The sequence below is a fragment of the Struthio camelus genome, chromosome 17 (assembly GCF_040807025.1).
Source record: "Struthio camelus isolate bStrCam1 chromosome 17, bStrCam1.hap1, whole genome shotgun sequence".
Classification (NCBI taxonomy): domain Eukaryota; kingdom Metazoa; phylum Chordata; class Aves; order Struthioniformes; family Struthionidae; genus Struthio; species Struthio camelus.
Window position 1 is genome coordinate 7,181,557 of NC_090958.1, and position 20,157 is coordinate 7,201,713.

A 20,157-nucleotide genomic window follows, 5' to 3' on the forward strand; every position below is an offset into this window, starting at 1 on the left:
GATGCCAATGGCGTACCCATCCTCTGGAAGCTAGAGCAATAGGTTTTAAGCAGTTTATCCACAGCCTTTTCCCAGAGGCCTGGTACACAGTTCCCCCCCCTCCTCAATCTTCTGGTACCTCCAGGGAGCCTATACCCATACTCACCTCTTTCTCCATCACAGCCACTTGCTTCTTGGCCAGCTTCTCCAGCTCAATGGACGAGTTGTTGGCATGCGTCTCCACCTCCTTCTGCAGCTTGAGGCGGTGCTCGTCCATCTCGGCCTTCAACTTGTTTTCCAGGGCGATCAGCTGCTTCTGGTGCTGGCGCCGCATCCGCTTATATCCTGACATCTGTTCCCGCAACTCGTTCTCCTGCTCATGCTCATGGATCTGTCTTGTAACCTGGTGTTAGGAAAAGGGAAAGAGGTGCTACGTGGCCTTCTTCACAGACAAGCTAACTGCTTACCTGTAAAGCAGACCATGCTCTGCTGTACTCTCAGCGATCAACTTCCAGGGAACGCTGTTCCCAGTTCTCAGGGTGTGCTACTGCTTAACATCATAAACCAGACCATGAAGTTTCTCTCTTCTGGCATAGCCAACCAGATCTGATTTTTGCCCCCCCCCCCCCATTTTTTCTGAGGATTTTATGTGCATTTTCACATAAGACAGCAGGAAAAAGTCATCTTATGAATAAAGGAAGCAGCAGGTTACTAACCACTCCAGGAAAGATCTGCAAAGGTGGCTGCTGTTTAACCTTCTTCAGACACAGGACACAAATCCTGAGGGCTACGTGGACTTCCAAATGGAATCCATTTTAAGAAAAGAAAACACGAATCCACACATCCTTTTCTTCCTTCCCAAGTCATCACAGTTTCAATTCAGTCCCTCAGTACCTAGTTCCTGCTAAGAGCTGCCTCCAAGAAGCAAAATTTCTTCTTAAAGTTCATGATGGCGGACTGATCCCATGTTCTCATCAATCTACGCACATTCTCCTGACACACTTTCCCAGTCTTTAATCTAGCTCATGAGAAATAAGAGCAAACCAGTTAATCCATTTGCATTATTAAACTGCAAAATTTCAAATCAACTCTGCCTCGCCCTGACCTTTTGCTACAGTCACAGCGGAGACCCTACACCTAGCTAAATTTGTGTCACACAGGTATTGCACTTGGTTTCCAGTACAAAATTTTTTTCTGCTTTTCTTCCCCGTATCGATTACGGCAGCCTTTCACTTCTCTAGATGGCTGCTCCTGAACAACGGTCAGAATTTGCTACTCGGCTTTACTTCTCTTCCAATGGATGCTTAAGTCTTGTTCCAGTTGATGTTTGACAACCCGCAGACACACAGGCAAATCTCACAGTGAACAGGCTCCCTAGACCAGTACACAGAGACATGCAGCAGCCTTTACGCTCGCAAAAGAGCGGTTAGGTGCTTTGTGTTGCGTTAAGGAGTGCACTTGCCCACTGGAATCAAGTTTTCTAAGAAGGGATCGGTGCTCTGCGACTGTGAGCAAGACTGATCATATGGTCCAAGCAGATTATAAACCCCGCTCAGCTGAAACAAACTCACAAGTTCCACACGGATTTCCATGCTCTGAGTGCATGCATGGGAAAGGAGGAAAAAAACTTTGTGCAGGCATGCCAAGAATTTTAAGAGGAAAATGCAAATAGTAATGCTTCCATTTTGAAAAAAGAAAAGTGTCCAAAACCAAAATAGTCTTTTCTCCTTTTTTTCTTCTTCCTTTTTCAAGAACACAGTCTCAGGAACTTCACATATAAAGATCTTACACAATAGTCCTGGGAGCCAAAAAGCTGCAGCCTTTGCACGCATGCATACAGCACTGGAGACCACGGCACCAGGAGGGGACCTTCACTTTCACATTTAACACTCATGAAGCAAACAGCTCAGCCCTTTACGAGGGATTACTGAAGCTTCACGAGCCAATAGCCCTTCTTGCACATAGGAGCTGCTGCTTCCCGCAATTTGCAAGACCCTGGCCTTCCTGATGAATTTATCCATAGGCAGCCAAGAGAAAGAACTGGCACCTACGACAGTACTGCTGTCATTCAAAGAACATTTCCCAGAGAACTTCAAAGTGATTTCAGACTTAGGATGGGATGCACCTAGTGACCTGTGAAGGCTCGAGTTTAACAGAGAAAGAGTAGCTGCTTAACTCTGGAGCAGCACACCGTATCTCAGGACTCGTAAGTGATGAGAAGCAGTGATCAGCAGATCACGTTCCCCCCTCTCCTTCCCCCTCCCCCCCCAAAAAAAAAAAAAACAACAGTGAGTTTAACACCACAACTGATGTGACATCCAGTGTAGATGGCAGGCTGCTACCTGCCTTGGCCAAAATGACTACCAAAAACTTAAGAGGAGCACGAAGAAGTTAGAAGAGCCTTGAACAGCCTTCACCTTGAAATGGATTGATAACAACTTAAAATAAATAGTTATCAAGAACAACAAAAAAAATTATAGCCAGAGTCCCAGAACAGAAACATACATGACAGGACCTAGCTACAAGAGTGGACAGCCTCTGTGTCCCCCTGTGCCTCGAAACCAAACCATCTGGCTGCAGAGAAAACAACTAACTAGGCCCAACTATATCACCGTATCAGAGCCCATTGCCAGGAAGTGATGATGGTGGAGTTCAAGCCACATTGGAGAAGTCAAACATCAGGTACTAGGTAGGTGATGATGCACAAGTCACATCCTTCTCATCCAAGGAATTTTGGGATGTTATTTTGAAATTAACTGGACGCAAGTATATACTTACACACCTCAGCTATAGGTGTAACATGGCAGCCTTCAAATGCTTGAGACCACCCCTAAACCAGATATGAGGAACACTTGAGGTTGTAAGAATGACTACAGAAACAAAGATAGCATTAGCAGGGCATTTAGCATTTTGCTATAGCTTAAAAATCTTTCTGAAGTATAACAGTGATGGCTTCACAAGAGTTGGTAAGCATTTGGAGGAACCTGCAAATCTCAGTCAAGTTCAGTGAGAATAAGATACGTGCAAGAACTTAGAGAAACTATCGTTACCTGGAAGAAGTCATCCAAGCTGATTATAAAAGACAGATGTCAGGTAAGGCAGGCAAAAAACAAAGGTTTCAGTCATACAGTGCTTACTACATTAAAAAAATACAGGACTTCCAGAGAACAGACTTGTTCAGAGACTCCTAAAGATCTAGAGATAGAGAAACAGCAATGAAGCTGTATAGGATTTTCTGGGATGCATGATTTCTGAGGCCTTGCTTTTTTCCATCAGCGGACCATTCTGCCAGGCACACTGGAAACTGCCAGTTTCAAGAAGTTGGCAGAACAAAGCAAACAGCAAGTGCACAAGAAAAAGGGATCTAAAAATCCACGAACCACTTCATCCTAGTTTCTCTTGCTCCTATGCTCCTTGTTTCTAATTTTGCTCAACTTGCCTCTGTCATGATGAAAATCCCATCTCTGAGAGATCTCATGTTAGGTCTGGGGATATTTATCCCCAAGAATAGGACAAAATTACTAATTACAACACTTACTGATAAAGACTGACTTCCAGTCACCGCAGAAGATAAGGACACATTAAGAAGTCAGAGGAAAACAAAAGGAGCATTTCATTCCTGAAGAACAAAGAGGAGAACAGCAGGCTTTGTGGACATTTTGTGGATTTAGATATCTGCATTCAGCATGCTGGTGCTAAAGAACTAATGAAGACCACCACTCTGCAGAACGCTGGTTGTAAGGAAAGTCTCCAAAATGGCGATTCCAACCAGAGCAGGGGGGAAACCGAATGAACTCAGTAGTCACTGAGTATGACCAGATCAGCACCAGAGAACTACTTCAGGGGAGCCTTGGCAATACATGTGAATGAATGAATGAATGAATGAATGATTATGGTTTTAGAGATGAAGGCCATAGTGGCTGAATAGCTTTAGTGACCACTGTAAAAAGAAAATTTGAGAAAGTTGCAGCAATCACCTTCCTGATGTTCTTGGACAAAGGCACGTTGAACTTTACAAAGTACTTCGCAAACATAATCCCATAGATTGCGATGGAAAAAAAGATGACAACTGAACTGCTCACTGCAAAATGTTGTCCAGAAAACGTCAGGATCCTTTAAAAGAGAAATAGTGCAGTTTCTTGAAGCTCTTTTTGAAGCATATAATAATCCATCCGGTCATCAGCAGAACCAAAAATTTGTATAAAACAGAACAGCTTTCATTAAGGTGTGACATTTTCTCAGTTTCTTATCTCTCTGTATCTTTGGCATACACGGAACTGAGACAGACAGATGCCTCCTCTCCCAACCTACTCTCACAGGCAGCTCACTTGTCATATAAAAATTCAAGCTTACTCTTTTTTCCAAGATTTCTGCCTAAAATAAGGAAGTTGGCCTCACAACTTCTCCCCTAGTACTGGCAGTTCTTTAGACTTCCTCCCTCCACACTGCTCCACCAAGACACCAAACCCTCTCCTAAAGGACAGTTGTTCTCACCTCTCGATGACCACACGAAACACAGAGCTCCCCTTTGCTGGACAGAGGCAGACATTAACAGCCAGCAGCCTCTCACAATAACAAAAGAATTTTGAGACAAGAAAGAACAAATTCAGTATTTTTGAAGCAAACATCTACATAGGCAGCAACCAGGTAAGTCTCTTAAGACAAAATCCACCACGTGGAATAAAATGCCATTGCCTCAGCAGAAGAGGGTGCAGGGGAACAGCCAGCGTGTAAACATACCACGTTTTGGAGTCAGGCTGGTCTGATGTCATTTTAACGAGCACATCCAGAGAAGACCGCTCACGTGTACCCAGACAGTTGGTTTCCACAGACCCAGGGTGAGAGCACACTATTCTTTGGCTGGCATCTGGACTTCAAACAGAAAGCCACAGCCTTCGATGGAATCCACGCTACCTGTTCTGTCTCTCAAGTTTTAAATATTAGATCATTTCACTTGAAAACTGTAAAAGCAGCCACCAAGAAAATGTATGAAGCTTTGGAGTCTTAAGGGGTCGGGTGTGAAAGAGACCCAGAAACACAGATCCAAGCACCTCTGCACTTGTTTAAAAAAGCCCTTTCACAGGCAAAATGTTGACAGGTATACCCTTTTTCAAGGTGCGGAACCTCTAGCTTTCTTTTAAAATGCAGCTCTCTCAGCCTCAGGGCTTTGGTTTCTAGTTTTAACCTTCAATTTATAGATCAGCGGTAATCTGCAAAAATAATATGGAAACGTAGCAGGCATCTGATCTTTGCAGATACTAAATTTCATTACAACAAGTACTTTCGCAGTAGCAACGCTGTAAGTGATGGTTATTTTTGCCACAAGTGCCATGCAAAAAAGGGAGGTAGGCTATTCAGTGACCAAAGAGGAAGGTGGTTCAGGGCAGAATGACTGTTAAAACTCTTTCTGGCATTATGACTACAGGTAAGCACTTGTTTCAGAAAATAAGAGCCTTCCTTCAGCTTTCTTAACCCTGAGTATTGCCCACATATAAAAATATGTATGTACACATATTTTTTTTAACCTGTTATTAGTAATATCAAAGTGTCACGGAAAGACTAGAAAGCTGTATTCACAGCCTATTTCCTTTGCGGGTAGCCAAAAAGCTACCACGAAGTAGGTGTTTAATCTGAAAGTCTGTCTGGTTTCCTTATTATTCATGTGGTGCTTTGGCAGAGCAACAGGGCAAGAGAGTCTCATTTAAAATCACCAGGACAGCTTGAGCGTGGAGTTGTCTAATGTAGTTGTTCTGCCTGCAAGCCCTGCACTGAAACTAGTTGAGCTTATTTTTGGAAAGAGACCAGACTTCAAGTTGAGAGCGCACCAGTCTTTCATCAGTCTGAAAATATCCTTACCTAAGACTGAACAATGAGGACTTGAGGGCTCAGGATCAGACACGGTCCCTGAATTGAGCCAACAGGGACAGTTACAAAGCCCTGTGCACAGCTCGCTGCCCCCAGAGCTCGGAGCTTTTCCTCTGAAATGTTGCCCTTCCCTCACTTTGCGGGGTTCAGCAAGTCTCACCAGCAGAGGTCAACACCCAAATATCATTCCATTTTTACTGAATTTGGTGTCAGAACTCCCATTTTCTGATACTCCAGATTCTCTGCAATACAGGCCACATGACACTCTCTGCTGCATAACCTTTCTGTGCCTGGAAAGCAGTACCCAACTGCTGAGAAACCAACCCCTGGTCAGCAGCAGGACAGACACAGGGAACTATCAAACCACGCTGGTTCTTTAATACCCATGGGATCTTGAGCACCCATTCACAAAGGGCTCTTAAGATACTCTTTGAAAGAGAGCGTAAATTAACTTGGAGAGATGAATGAAGACCCACTGATATCTGAATTGCTAGTTTTGCACTATAGACCCCAGCCATGCCTAGGTCATTCTCCCTGTATCGACTGCATAACCTTTCCTACTCCCCAAATACTTCAGCAGGGGACAAGCGTGACTGAGGTTTCCCCTTGGCCAAAACAGGAATAGCATTCGGGTCTACTACCCAGTGACATCATCCGGTCACTGAGAGGCAACCAAATGCACAGCGATGAAAAAAAGCGTGCTGATAGCCGCATCAGCGCTTCACAAGCGAGCACATGCCCCAGCATTTTTCATGTTCTAGGGAACAGGTTTCAAGTTGGAATTTCTAAATTTGCATTTTGGCATATGCAGAAGTGAAAGAAAGATTACTAAGGGGAAAAGCCCATCACAAGATTAACAGACACGAAAGGAAACATTTCTGTTATAAACAGTGAAATGAACCCTCTTCTCATCTCAAAACCCAAGCACACAGTAACGTCTCCTATAATACCAAGGCGGTGTTTTGGGGACGTTATCCCTACTCTGGGAAGGGGAAACGTGTATGGTGGGGACAACAAAGCTTTTACATGACACACACTACTGTATGCTTCCCCCCAAAAGGCCTGCTGGCTAATATCGTGAGTTAACACGTGGGAATTCTCACTTGCCCAAAAGATACGGTGCTGTACGTGTACTGCTGCACTAGCGTGAACTCTGAGCCTTCCCAGCATGAGCCCTGACATGCTTCATATCAGAGCACGTTCCCCAAAACAACTGAAGAACTTCTCCAGAGAGCCCAACTTCTTCCTCACCCAATATTAATTTCACCTCTATAATCATTTGCTTACTAAAGCAGAGATTTAGCAAATCCAAGTGATTAAGGAAGTGAGGCAGACAGTCCCAGCCCGCAGGATGCTGCCATGGGATTTAGGAGTGACCTTGGGACATCAGCTGTCTTCTCCAGAGTTGAGAGGCCTGGGAAGACCTCACAGTCCATATCCTCATGCCAACGTCTCTTATCAGCTCACAAGGGGGCCTCACCGTAAGATAACTTCAAGCCACTCAAATAGCTCGGTGATGACATATTCAGAGGAAGATGGGAGTTTTGGACTGCTGCTGAAGGCAGGACAGAAGATGCAGTAGCTTTCCACAGGGAGTGGGGGAAGGCATGACTACGTACAACAGACACGCTCCCAGATACAGATCAATCAAATCACATAGATGCATCACGCTCGAGTCGTTTATCGTTTCTCCCTCCAACCAAATTAAGTAGAAAAATATCATCCTACTTTGATTTGCTCAGCGCAGGCATCAGCGCCAGCGCTGCACGGCATGCATGCACACGCACCTACACACACAAAAGAAGAAACGCCGTGAGGCAGAGGGTCTCCGGGAAGGCAGAGGTCCCTGCTGTGTCAGACCCTCTACCGCACACGTTTCCAGGTCACGCTTTGCATGGGGGGAGGAGGGAGAGAAGGGGAACGGGGGACGCCGGCCCGGTCTACGGCTACCCAGGAGCCCGCCTGGCGAAAAAAGGGAATTCGGACGCTCGGCCCCAAATCTCAGCCGGCGAAGCGCCGGGCGAGCGGCGCGAACGCCTCCGATCGCCGTTAACGGCGGCGGTGACCGGGCGGAGGGAGGCGGGCGGGCGGCGGGCACGGCTGGCTCTCCCCCTCCGCTCGCGGGGAGCGGCCGCGCCGCCGCGATGTCGGGCCGGGCCGCGATGATGTCATTACAGCCGGCAAGCGCCACCGCCGAGCAGCGGCTACTTGGCATCGCTGCCCGCCCACGTGACCTCGAATACCGCGGGGCCGGAGTTATTTCCCATTCCACGGATTTTTGGGTTCAGAGGTGCGTTCTCGCCTCCGGCCCCGCGAGCGCGCCCCTCCGAGGGCCGCCGTCCCGGGCGGCGCGCGCAGCGGCCGACTCTCCCGGCACACACCCCTTTCCCTACTACAAAGGGCATCCACAGCGCTCCCGTCTGCGGCCGTACGAGCCCGGCCGGCCGTCCCCCTCGCCTTCGGCGGCCCCCAGCCCGCCGGACCCCGGCGCTCCTGCCCCGCGGCCGATTTGCGGGGCGCCGGCACGGAGCGGCTGCTTGCAATACGTGAATGAACCAACGAATGAATGAAAAGCAGGCAGCAGTTCATCCCGCAAGCAGCAGCCTTATTGTTTCCGAGAGCATCTGCATTTCCGTAGCGTGGAAACATGTTTCACACACACACACACACACACACACCCCCCCCCGAGACGTTTCAGGCACATGCAGATAAACACGTCTGGCGATGCCAACAGCCCGAACAAAAGGGAAGGGGGGGGGGGGGGGGCTGAAATGCTATTAACCTCACCCCCAACCGCGGGTTATTTTACATACGCTGGGAACGCACCCGATGCGAACCTAACGGCTATTACATGCACTCGATATTTTACATTTCCCACAGCTAAAACATCTTTCGGTGCAATATCTAGTTGCTATGCCAACGATTAAATTTAGAGAGGGGAGGAGAGTGGGGGGGGGGGGGAGAAATCCTTGACCCTTTCGCAGGCAGACAGACACAGACAGACAGACGGACGGACGGAGAGGAGGGGGGTGGCTGCTTACCAAAGACGCCGATTTGATTGTGGCAAAGCGCTCGCGGTTCCGGTAGTGGAGGGCCTGATTCTGCACTGACTGGGTAGGCCGCACCTCAGGCCTGCGATCCCTGTGGCCCACCTCATCCCTTATAAATACATGATCCTGCAGAAATGGATAAAAACAAGGAGAAAGTCCAGCTGTGCTCTTTCCTGGCCGGCTGCCTCTCTCTCGCCCCTCTTTCTGCACAAGCGGCGCTGTTTGAAATGCATAGTTCAGCTCTCGGCTAGCCCCTGCAGCTCCCACGGTACAAAATGAATAAGCAACACATTGCAGCCCTCGGCTGGGCTCGGCGCGTCAGCTGATCGCTAGCGGGATGCCTTCTCCGTCCCCGGCAGGGCTGCCGCCGCCGCCGCCTTTGTTTCTTTCTTTCTTTTTTTTTTTTTTTTTTTTTAAACCTCCAGTATTACATATGTGCAAGAAAAAAGGCTCGGAAGCATAAAGCGATGCGGAGCGGTCGGGCTCCTCAGAAAGGCTGGGGTGAAGCGCTGCACCCAAGCGGTCCCTTCGGAAAAGCGGTCATTGCCATGGCTAGCAGAGGAGATGCTGTTCCCTTTTAACACCAGAGCAACGTTTTGCCTCATTCCCTTTGCGGGCGGGTCTGGCCTCGAGCGGATTGCTTTGTTCCTCGGCTGCTATCTGTCGCGGAGGACGAGCATCCTGGCTGAAAGCATCGCAGGCTGGCGAGGACCAGCTCCCGGCTAGCGCGGGAGCGCCTCACTGACCGCCCAGGGATCCTGCTTTCCAGTCATGATCGGGCACCGTTCTAGCACTTTCTCTCCACAGCCCACAAAGGGCTTTTTTTTTTTTTTTTTTCCCCTCCTCCTTTAAAGCAACAGCTCCCAGGGTTTTACACCGACGCTTTGCCTGCCGTCGCGGTCGGGGGCTTCGCGAGGAGCGGCTGCGCCTCTCCAACGCAGCCTAGCCCAGGCTCCTGCCTCCATCTCTCGCATATACCCGACGTACCCTAACCAGAAAGGCCACCGAGAACTGGTTCACTGAAAGGACCTGAAAGGTGACTGTCAGAGGTCACTGCACCCCCCATCGCGTCCCCAGGTGAGAAGAGCCAGGCGCTGGGCACCAGGCTCCTCGCCGCTGCCTTCCCAACGGGGCCCCAACAACTACAGCCCGTTTCCAGCTGTCACAGCTGCAAAATCAAGGCTGTGACTATGACCAAAGGCCCACGCCAAAAGGCGAATGAAGATGCCACCGTTAACACAGGCCGGCGGGCCGGCAGGGTGCAACTCGCTGCCTCTCTAGGGCCGGCGTCCGCAGGCAAACGCGGGCGTCTCAGCCACCCCACCATGCCCGACCAGACCCCGGCGAGGTCAGGGAGCCTGGCGGTAAGAAAGCGGCTGGTACGCAGTGGCATTTCCACCGCCGCGGTGCTGCCCCCCCTTCGCCATGCCGCAGACCCCCCTTCCCCTCTCCGCCCTCTGCCCCTCTTATCTGGCCCTAGTCTGGTCCCACACAAGTTCAGTTGCTTTCACTATGATTTGCTAAATGGCTTGCAGCAAAAAACCTGCTACAGAAGCGCTGATATAAAGCGGTGAATCATATGTTGATTTAAAGTGCTTTAAACCAAGTATTTTTTCCTCGTATCCTTTGTTTTGGGCTTCTGTACTCCACGCTCTCCTTTTCCTTGCCTTTGCAGGGAGAAAGGATTGGCTAAGGCTGCCGGAGAGCCAAGCCTGCGAGGCTCCTCGCGAGCTACCTGAGGGAGATGGGACACGCTAAAATAGTTTAAAAGGTGTCTTCCATAGACGTAGTAGGTCTACAAAGAGTGTAATAAAAAGTTACACTTCCATTTTATTTTCCTGTCATTGTTATCTTGGACTTTTTCCTTGCTATTACACTAACAGGGAAGACAGTGCTACAGAAGGGCAATCGCTGGAAACGGGGCTGATCTTAGATTTTTCAACTGGGCACATTCACGCGATGGGCAGGGCTCTCTGATTTGCCTGCTTGCCTGAGAAAGGTAAATCTTAGGCTCTGTAAGAGTCAAACCAAAATAGTCTTCCTTAAACATTCAACTGTCAACGGTATGAGATTAACGAGACTCTTAGGGGTTCACCGGAAGAACATCAACGCCATGATTTCTGTAGTTGTGCAGCATTTTGGCCCATCAAGTAGGTACAACGAGGACTCTGGGGAACGCTGCCAGGGCATACCTCCCCTACCCCAAGGCAGACGGCCTGGCTATGGCCAGCACCCTTCAGCTGGGACTTTCTAAGGGCACGTTTTGGAGTCTCCCAGTGCAATGCCGTTCCAGCCAGGCAAGGGGCAGCATTAAGAGCTGCCCTGAGCCGCTTGCTCTCCAACGACAAGCTCTGCAGATGATACAAAGAGGGTCGTGCAACTGCAGAAAGGTCCTCCTTGGTTACAGACTGAAACAGGAGCAACTGGTGTACCAACTAAAGCTGAATAAAATGCCCTGTGGTGAAGACTGATACATCCTATCTCAACTATGGAGCGCTGAAGAGAAACACACAAGCTACTATCCCTCTGCTGTAGATATGAAATTCAGGTGGGGACAGGCCAAGCGTTACCCAAGGTCATACACAAAGTCTGCAGCAGCGCATGTAAATGAACAAGGTTTCTAAGGTCTTCTGGTACGCTAGAAGACTCTAATCCCTCAACCATCTTCTCTCACTGCATTACGTTAGTATGGCAGAGTGAATGCAAAATATTAAAAACCAAAAAGAAGCAAGTCGCTGGAGAGAAAAAAAAGACTTTTGCAATGACCTGTTAGATTTTTTCAGGACACCTCAAAACATTATCTAAAATAACAAGTTCAAATTATGATTATTTCTTACATGGACAAATTAATTTGTGGGTTATTTTGTGTTGCATAGAAGGTGGATTCTTGAAGGGTAAAATGGCATCCCGATGCTGTTTTATGCAGCTTCCAGTTTCTTCATGGTGCACAGGAAGCCCGCAGCAGAATCCACTTGCCCATCAAGAAAGCAAATTAACTGCCTTCTGTATTTCAAACTGAGCTGAGTGAGGAGCAAAACTCCTTTGCAACTAAGCAAACTGAAGGATGAAGACAAACTTTCCACCCATTTCAAGTGGACAAAAAGCTCAGTATTTGTCCTCAGTTCCCCTTAATTTGGGATGTGGGCTACAGACAGACAAGCAACCATTATTAACTCTCAAATAAGCCTGTGCAATCTTAAAAGACAACACATTTCTCAGAAAACGTGTCAGGCTACCAGAAATAAAAGCACTTGACGTTAAGAGTTATCAGACCAAGTAAATTACATTGCCACCGAGACTGCCAGCAAACAGAGACCTGTAAGAGAAACAAACCTAAGAGGTCCCCTTTCTCCAAGCTTCCTTAGGTGATGTGATTGATAGCTACCAAGATAGAAGTCTAGCTACCAAAAAAAAAAAAAAAAGGTATTTCTGCTCTTTTTGTCTCTTTCTCCTTCCAAAAGCTTGTTACTAGACTCTGCAAGACTAGCTGTTTGCGGGTGTGGGCCCAACCAGGAAATTTAGATTCAAATTTTTAGGTCCAGACTTCCAGGAAACAAAGATGCAGAACTGGCACCTCAGCTCAAGCTGGTCAATAAGTTAAACTTGGTCTCTGGATCAAAAGCATTCTCAAACCTCATCAAGTTTGGATCAGGAAATATCTCAGCCCTAAATATGCAGTTCAAACTTGTTTTTTTTTTTTTAAAGTAATATATCTTCTGTACATTTTTCATTTTCTATATATTTTCTGCCTTTACTGCAAGATTTAACTTATAAACGCAACTTTAGGCATGCTCAGATTGCAGCTCACATTAAGCCTTTAAAATCCCTCTATTTAGGGTCAATAATCTGGTATCTTCAAATTTCCCACTGAAGGTGGCAGTTGTTCTTCTGACCATATTACCTTCTACCCAACCTATTTTCATGTTGATCACAAAAAATGGAGGTATCTGGGCACTGGTTTTGAAACCACAGGTGACCTCTGCCAGGACGAAAACCCTCAGACATCTTCAACAGCATTACCACATTGGTGAGCTGGTGTAACTTCAAGTAACTTAAAAGCTGATTTAAAAAAAAAAAAAAAAAGTCTGTCAAAAACAAACATACAGAGACAAGACAAGATGACTCCAGATACTGTGGATTAGTAACCTAAAAACCCACTCTGTATCCCATACTGGTTCTACAACACACCACCATGTTTTCCTTCTCCTCATTGGAAAAAACGGACTTTACAACCTCCTGCCCTCCAACACTAGCACAACATTTCAGCAATATCTGCCTAACACTGTAGCCATGTGTACTTAATATTAACACCCTACTGCTGACAATATTTTCATGTTATGTTCAAGACATTCAGATAGACTCCTTCTTGATAACACCTAATAATTACACTGATCAGGTAATTTTTTGTTCCGTTTTTGAAGAAAGTAGGAACTCACTCCAGGAAACACTAGGGGGGAAAACCCCAAACCAGAACACATTTCTGCAGCAAAGCTTCCCTTGTGAATAAAATACCACTTAGAAGACAATCAGAACGAGCAAGCTGTAGAAGTAAAGAGAAGACAACTCACTACGTAGATCGAACTTGATTCCTCCCCTCCCCCCATAGAAAGTCAATGAGAATTTTGCCTCAAAATTTAGTGACAGCAAAACCAGGCAGCCAGATCTATCAACTGCATTTGATATTTACATTTTTTTCAGTATATAACATTGTCATGTGGCTGAAACTTTTTCACTGACCCAGCAAATACAAGTGCAAAGATTTAACAAAGCACAGAAAGAGAGGAAGGAGTCCCATTGTTTTCAGTAGCTTATTTAGAAACTACCATACACAGAACAGTAAACAGGAATCATCCTAAAGTTGAAACATTCAGGCTTTCACCTTGAAAGGAAGATTCACTTGTCTGCTGCATCTTTAGCGATATGCACCAAGTAAGTACCTTCACCTTGACAAACATTGTTTACACCAGATGATTCACTAGCTGAAAAGGACCACTGATCTAGACAAATAGGAAAGGGAATTTCTGAGCCAACCACAGTCAGGGCCTTAATGGGACTGCAGAACAGTGCTTAATACTACAGCACATCTCTAACTTCTAAGAATTTTTGAAAAATGAAGATAACAACAACGTGCCATCATCCATTTTAAGATATTGCACTAAATGCCTCAATAATCTGCAGAGAAGCTTAAGCATCAAGAAGAGCCTTTCAAGAAAAAGCTTTATGCCACTAACCTGCTACGCGCAAGAGGTCATTACACGCTTGCATCACCGCCTGCGCATGCAAGCCAAAACAGTTCTCTCATTCATTACCTAAACATCCTTTAGACCTCGTCTAAAAGTAAAACCTTTTCCAAATATGAATCATAAAAGAATACCTTCAGCTTTCCCTCAACTGCAGCTCATGGACAGCCCCGCGTGCCAGGGAGCTCTCCATCCACAGGAATCAGCCAGGATGCTGCATATCAATCACGGCAGTGTGAAAGGCAATGTGTACGGATTTATTTGATTTAATGGATTTGGAAAGTCTCTCAAGTTGCCAAGTTGTTACAGAATTATGTTTTTATTACAAACACTGGGCAGAATTTCTGATGCTCAACTAAGAACATTCTCCCTTCACGTCTTTGTTATAACCTAAATTCTAAGGATAAGATTTCCCTCTTTTTTTGCTAGAGTTTCATCTTTGTAAGTACTAATTATTTTAAGGTTGAAGTAAATTTAAGAGCAACAGCTCTGTATTGCAGCTGAACAAAACAATAACAAAAAGCCAATATGCTTAGATTAAAAGAGAAGAGCCTTTTTGCTATTATAAAGTTTGATGGCAATAAAACAATATCACAAAGAAGCATTCCAAGTCCTGTCGTCGGGCATATTTAAACAGGAGAAAAGAACAATATTCACAGAATCACAGAATCGTTTAGGTTGGAAGGGACCTCTGCAGATCATCTAGTCCAACCTCCCTGCTCAAGCAGGGTCCTCTAGAGCATATTGCCCAGGATCACATCCAGACGGCTTTTGAATATCTCCAGGGAAGGAGACTCCACCACCTCTCTGGGCAACCTGTTCCAATGCTCTGTCTCCCTCACAGTGAAGAAGTTTTTTTCTCAGGTTTAGGTGGAACTTCCTCTCTGGTTCAGTTTCTGCCCGTTGCCTCTTGTCCTGTCGCTGGGCACCACGGAGAAGAGATCGGCCTCATCCTCTTGACACTACCCCTTCAGATACTTATACACGTTGATGAGATCCCCTCTCAGTCTTCTCTTCTCCAGGCTGAACAGGCCCAGCTCTTGCAGTCTTTCTTCATAGGAGAGACGCTCCAGCCCTCTAATCATCTTGGTAGCCCTCCGCTGGACTCTCTCCAGGAGTGCCATGTCTCTCTTGTACTGGGGAGCCCAGAATTGGACACGGTACTCCAGGTGAGGCCTCCCCAGGACTGAGGAGAGGGGCAGGATCACCTCCCTCGACCTGCTGGCAACACTCTGCCTAATGCACCCCAGGATCCCATTGGCCTTCTTGGCCACAAGGGCACACTGCTGGCTCATGCTTAACTTGTTGTCCACCAGCACTCCCAGGTCCTTCTCGGCAGAGCTACTTTCCAGCAGGTCAGTCCCCAGCCTGTACTGGTGCATGGGATTATTCCTGCCTAGGTGCAGGACCCTGCACTTGCCTTTTTTTGAACTTCATGAGGTTCCTCTCGGCCCAGCTCTGCAGCCTGTCCAGGTCCCTCTGAATGGCAGCACAGTCCTCTGGTGTGTTAGCCTCTCCCCCCAGTTTAGTATCATCAGCAAACTTGCTGAGGGTGCACTCTGCCCCTTCCTCCAGGTCATTGATGAATATATTGAACAAGACTGGGCCCAGGACTGACCCCTGGGGGACACCACTAGCTACAGGCCTCCAACTTGACTCTGCGCCATTCACCACAACCCTCTGAGCTCGGCCATCCAGCCAGTTCTCAAGCCACCTCACTGTTCACTCATCTAGCCCACACTTCCTGAGCTTACCTACGAGGATGTGATGGGAGACAGTGTCCAAAGCCTTGCTCAAGTCCAGGGAGACAACATCCACTGCTCTGCCCTCACCTACCCAGCCAGTCATTCCGTCATAGAAGGCTATCAGATTGGTCAAGCATGATTTCCCTTTGGTGAATCCATGCTGACTACTCCTGATCACCTTCTTGTTCTCCAGATGCTTAATGACCACCTCCAGGAGGAGCTGTTCCATCACCTTTCCAGGGATGGAGGGGAGGCTGACAGGCCTGTAGTTTCCTGCCTCCTCCTTCTTGCCCTTTTTGAAGGCTGGCGTGACACTGGCTTTCTTCCAGTCCTCAGGCACCTCTCCTGATCTCCAGGACCTTTCCAAGAGGATGGAGAGTGGCCTAGCGATAACATCCGCCAGCTCCCTCAGCACTCGTGGGTGCATCCCCTTAGGGCCCATGGATTTATGGATGTCAAGTTTGGACAAGAGATCTCTAACCTGATCCTCCTCCACCAAGGGACAGTCTTCCTTTCTCCAGACTTCCTCTCTCGCCTCCAAGGTCTGGAATTCCTCAGGACTGGCCTTAGCAGTGAAGACTGAAGCAAAGGCAGCATTCAATAACTCTGCCTTCTCTCTATCCTCTGTTACCAGGGCACCCGCCCCATTCAGCGGCGGACCCACGTTTTCCCTAGTCTTCCTTTTGCTAGGGATGTATTTGAAGAAGGCCTTCTTGTTGTCCTTGACATCTCTTGCCAGATTTAATTCTAACTGGGCCTTAGCCTTCCTTGTCGCATCACTTTTTTCTTCTTCAGAAGCCAACCGTACACCAACATGCACCATCAGCTGAGCAGAGCAGGTGACAATAAACCACCTATAACGTATCACCTGAAAGGGCGATACACAATATGTGATTGAATAAGAATTCCGCAAATGTTAGTATATCTTACTCTATTTCAGCATCAATTTAAGAGAATCTCAATCACTGTTTGTCTGTGCTTTCAGATGTGAAGAATTACAGCCAAAGACCACTATGTCTAATGGTAAATGTGGCACCCAGGATACAGGTGAATTTACAGTAAATGGGGCACCCAGGATACAGGTGAACTCCAAGGCCTTTCCTACCCTAGGTTTCAGCACTTCATGCTTCCTATGGCAATACCACTTATTTCTGCGTGTAAACAGGTGACTGCACTATTGCTTAGGGGTGCAGTCCTTAAATGTCATTCTTTACTTGCATTGCTCGCAAATCCCAAAGAGTAACCAACAGGGATGCCGTGGCTGTCCAGAATGGACAGACCCGTACAAGACCGCATATTTCTAGCGTCTAGAAATGTGACAAAATCTGGACATCTATATCCTCAAAGAGCCCAAATCTTTATCCCCACTGTAAGATTAACTGATACCTGTGTGTTTTTAATTTCTGGGCTATGTGGCTTTGAAGCATCCAGTGTACGTGGAGTTCAGCAGTTCCCTGCCCCCTCCTTTTGCTTTTATTTTTTGCTCTAGCTACAGCTGGGTTTGCAGCAGAGCTGTCGTTTGCTCTTCAGTTCTTAACCTGAACACTGAATGAACTGAATTAGCTCCCTAAGGGAGCTGGCCAAGAGAACGTATATCCATATGTAACATGATCCTTGGATGGGGAAGTACAGTTATGTAACCATCTTCAAAAGAGAGAGGCTAAAAAAAAAAAAAAAAAAAAAAAAAAAAGCCAAAGCTCTTATGCTGCATGAGGGAGGTAGCCAACCTGCAACCAGCACAGGAGAAAGCGGAAGTTCCTAGCAGGACCGCTCATCCAAACTGGACCGAGACATCTGAGTTTCCTGTGAAAACTAAGTTACATAAAAAGCTACACGCTCAATCGGAGTGTGTTCCCCCCCCCGTCTGGTGATTTTTCCTCCAGCGTACAGGTTTTACTCTGCTGATGAGCAGGAGCCACCTTTGTTCTAAGCACAAGCTTAGGGACGTGGAGATTTGTCGCTGCACCAAGGGTTGGGTGTTGTGGAAAGAGTGAGGACGTTCCCTCTATATGTGAGGTCTGTTTCACGCGGGCTATTACGAATCAGACAAATCCCAAGCACCTCAGCTACCAAGAATTAGCAAACGCAGTGAAAACGCACTAGGTCAGAAGCAGGCTGCTCGTTGCCCTGTGACCACAAAGCGCTCTTGCAACTGAAGCCATCCAGCAGCCGTTAAAAAAAAACACTCTTGCTTGTGCTATACCAGCCTGTTCCTCATGCGTCACCTCTGATTCAGCACAGTTAGTCACAGTAAAGATGTTTGATGCTTGACAGGGATGCTCAAAGCTTCTCCCACTCGAGGTCTGCACAGATGACGTGCCCAGAGTCTGCTCCTCATTCCCACCACGTGGACTCAGCGGCAGTGCCACCCGGGCTGGCGCTTCGCACCAAGCAGCGCTCCGAAGCCCCAGCGGTTGGCAACTGTAGTTTCCACATGACCACGAACTTGTCACCCTCAACTTTTACAATTGCATACAACGCTCCAGGGCTGTGATCAAAATCCAAAGGCCCGTGACACTTAGAGCTTTGAGCCTTTAAAAACAGGCTGGGCAACTTTGCCATTTTCATCCCTGTGACTGCCTCCAGATGAACCAGACTGAATATTAAGCCATTTATGGAATACCATAACGTCACACAACGCTTTGATTTGACCCTTGCCAAAGCAATCTAGGGTATGAACCTATGTCCGCATGGTGGAGACAGCTGGCTAATTATGTTCATCAGTATTTTCTTTTTAGCCTTTAAAAACAGATTAAAGGCAAAACAAAAACTTAAATTAAACTTGGACCCTGGGTTCTTTCGTTTTGTTTGTGGTTACTGGATTCAGCATTCCCTGCTTCTCACCTGTTAGAAGCAAAGCAAGTTGCGTGGATCACTTCAATCACAAATCATGGAAACACAGTTAAAGCAAACACAAAGATAAATTGAAATTTTTTCAAAATAAGGAACTCTGTATTACCTTGAGAATAGAATGGGATGTATGTATATATAGATAACCTCCCTCAAACGTCTAATTCCAATTTTAGTCTTTTCACCTATATTAATACATATAGAAGTAGCTTTTCATTTAAAATTGCTTTCCTCAAAGTAATGGAGGATAAAAATAATCATTAATTTAAAACAATACATTCTCAGACAGATATACGTCCTACTACACATATTCTAAATTCACTTTATGTGTCCGTACAGAAGGTAATGTCTACCTATTGAGAAGGTACCTGCTCTGCTACAAGGAGCAGTGATCTCAGCTGTTACCTACTTTGTAAAGACCATCATTGCAGATCTGGGTTTTGTACTTCAAAAACTACCCTAGAAACACCTACTTTTAGCGATCTGCAGGTGAGTTTTTACAATACATCAGTTGCCACTGAGCACGCAAGAGATCCCTATTCTTACAAACCAAACAAGAAAAAACTTCTCATGCTCATGCTTTTTGCACAGTGGGAGTGTTTCATGTACAGTGTGCAATCACGTGTTTGTGCAGGTATGTGTTCCCTGCCTGTAAATACCAGTAAATGGAGACAGATAACATTTATTTCTGTTCATAACTTAAACATGACACTATACATAAACCATGAGTTACGGATTTTTTAAAAGGAGCCTAACTGAATTAGGCATCCATCTTAACTGAAAGTCTTCATCTAAAAGAAAGAAACAGTTATGCAGAAGTCTAAGAGGATTGAATTCATAACCTCAGAAATCTTCCCACATTTGTACTTTAGAAGTGCCAGGCAATCACTATAAAGTGAAATGTTATTCTTAAAATGAGCAGGAACATTACTTCCTTCACAAATGCAATTCGTCTGATGGAAATGGCTTTTTTTTTTTTTTTTTTTTACCTCCATCAACTGTAATGACACTGATGAGTCAGTAATATCATAATGTAGGACTACTGTATAAATCAATCCCTCAAACTTGTATTTCAATGCATACATAAATAGGACTACTTAACAATGAGAAATTAAAATACATACAAATTTCTGAAGCCTACACAAAATGAGAAAGCTCCAACTATAATCAGACAGCGCATTAAATCCGTGGAACAGTTATTCATTCAAGAGGGTTCCTTGGACTGGCATGTTTTTTCAGAAAGGTCTCTGGAGACGGTATTGCAAACACACTTGAGAAAGATGTAAATGCCTGAAACCTACACAACTCATCTGTCAATACCTTTATATACGTATGGCAATCTTTTGCCGAAGACAAGATTTCTCTTCAGAGCTCCCTTCCGTAAATACTGCAATATTCAATTACACAAATACTGTATTTCAGAGGAAA

At 46.3% G+C, this 20,157-nt stretch overlaps 1 protein-coding gene across 18 annotated transcripts in view; it reads right to left on the minus strand.

Moving 5' to 3' along the window:
• The window catches only part of TAOK3 (TAO kinase 3), a 99,188-nt gene that overhangs the window by 8,799 nt on the left and 70,232 nt on the right, over positions 1-20,157 (minus strand). For 14 of the 18 annotated variants that reach the window (XM_068911455.1, XM_068911472.1, XM_068911461.1 and 11 more), the window contains 2 exons: positions 8,886-9,020; positions 146-382 (listed from right to left, as the gene is read on the minus strand). In XM_068911455.1, the coding sequence (XP_068767556.1) occupies positions 146-382; positions 8,886-9,020 (372 nt within the window). The remainder of the gene's footprint in view (positions 1-145; positions 383-8,885; positions 9,021-20,157) is intronic. The other 4 variants (XM_068911468.1, XM_068911470.1, XM_068911467.1 and 1 more) reach the window with 1 other exon arrangement.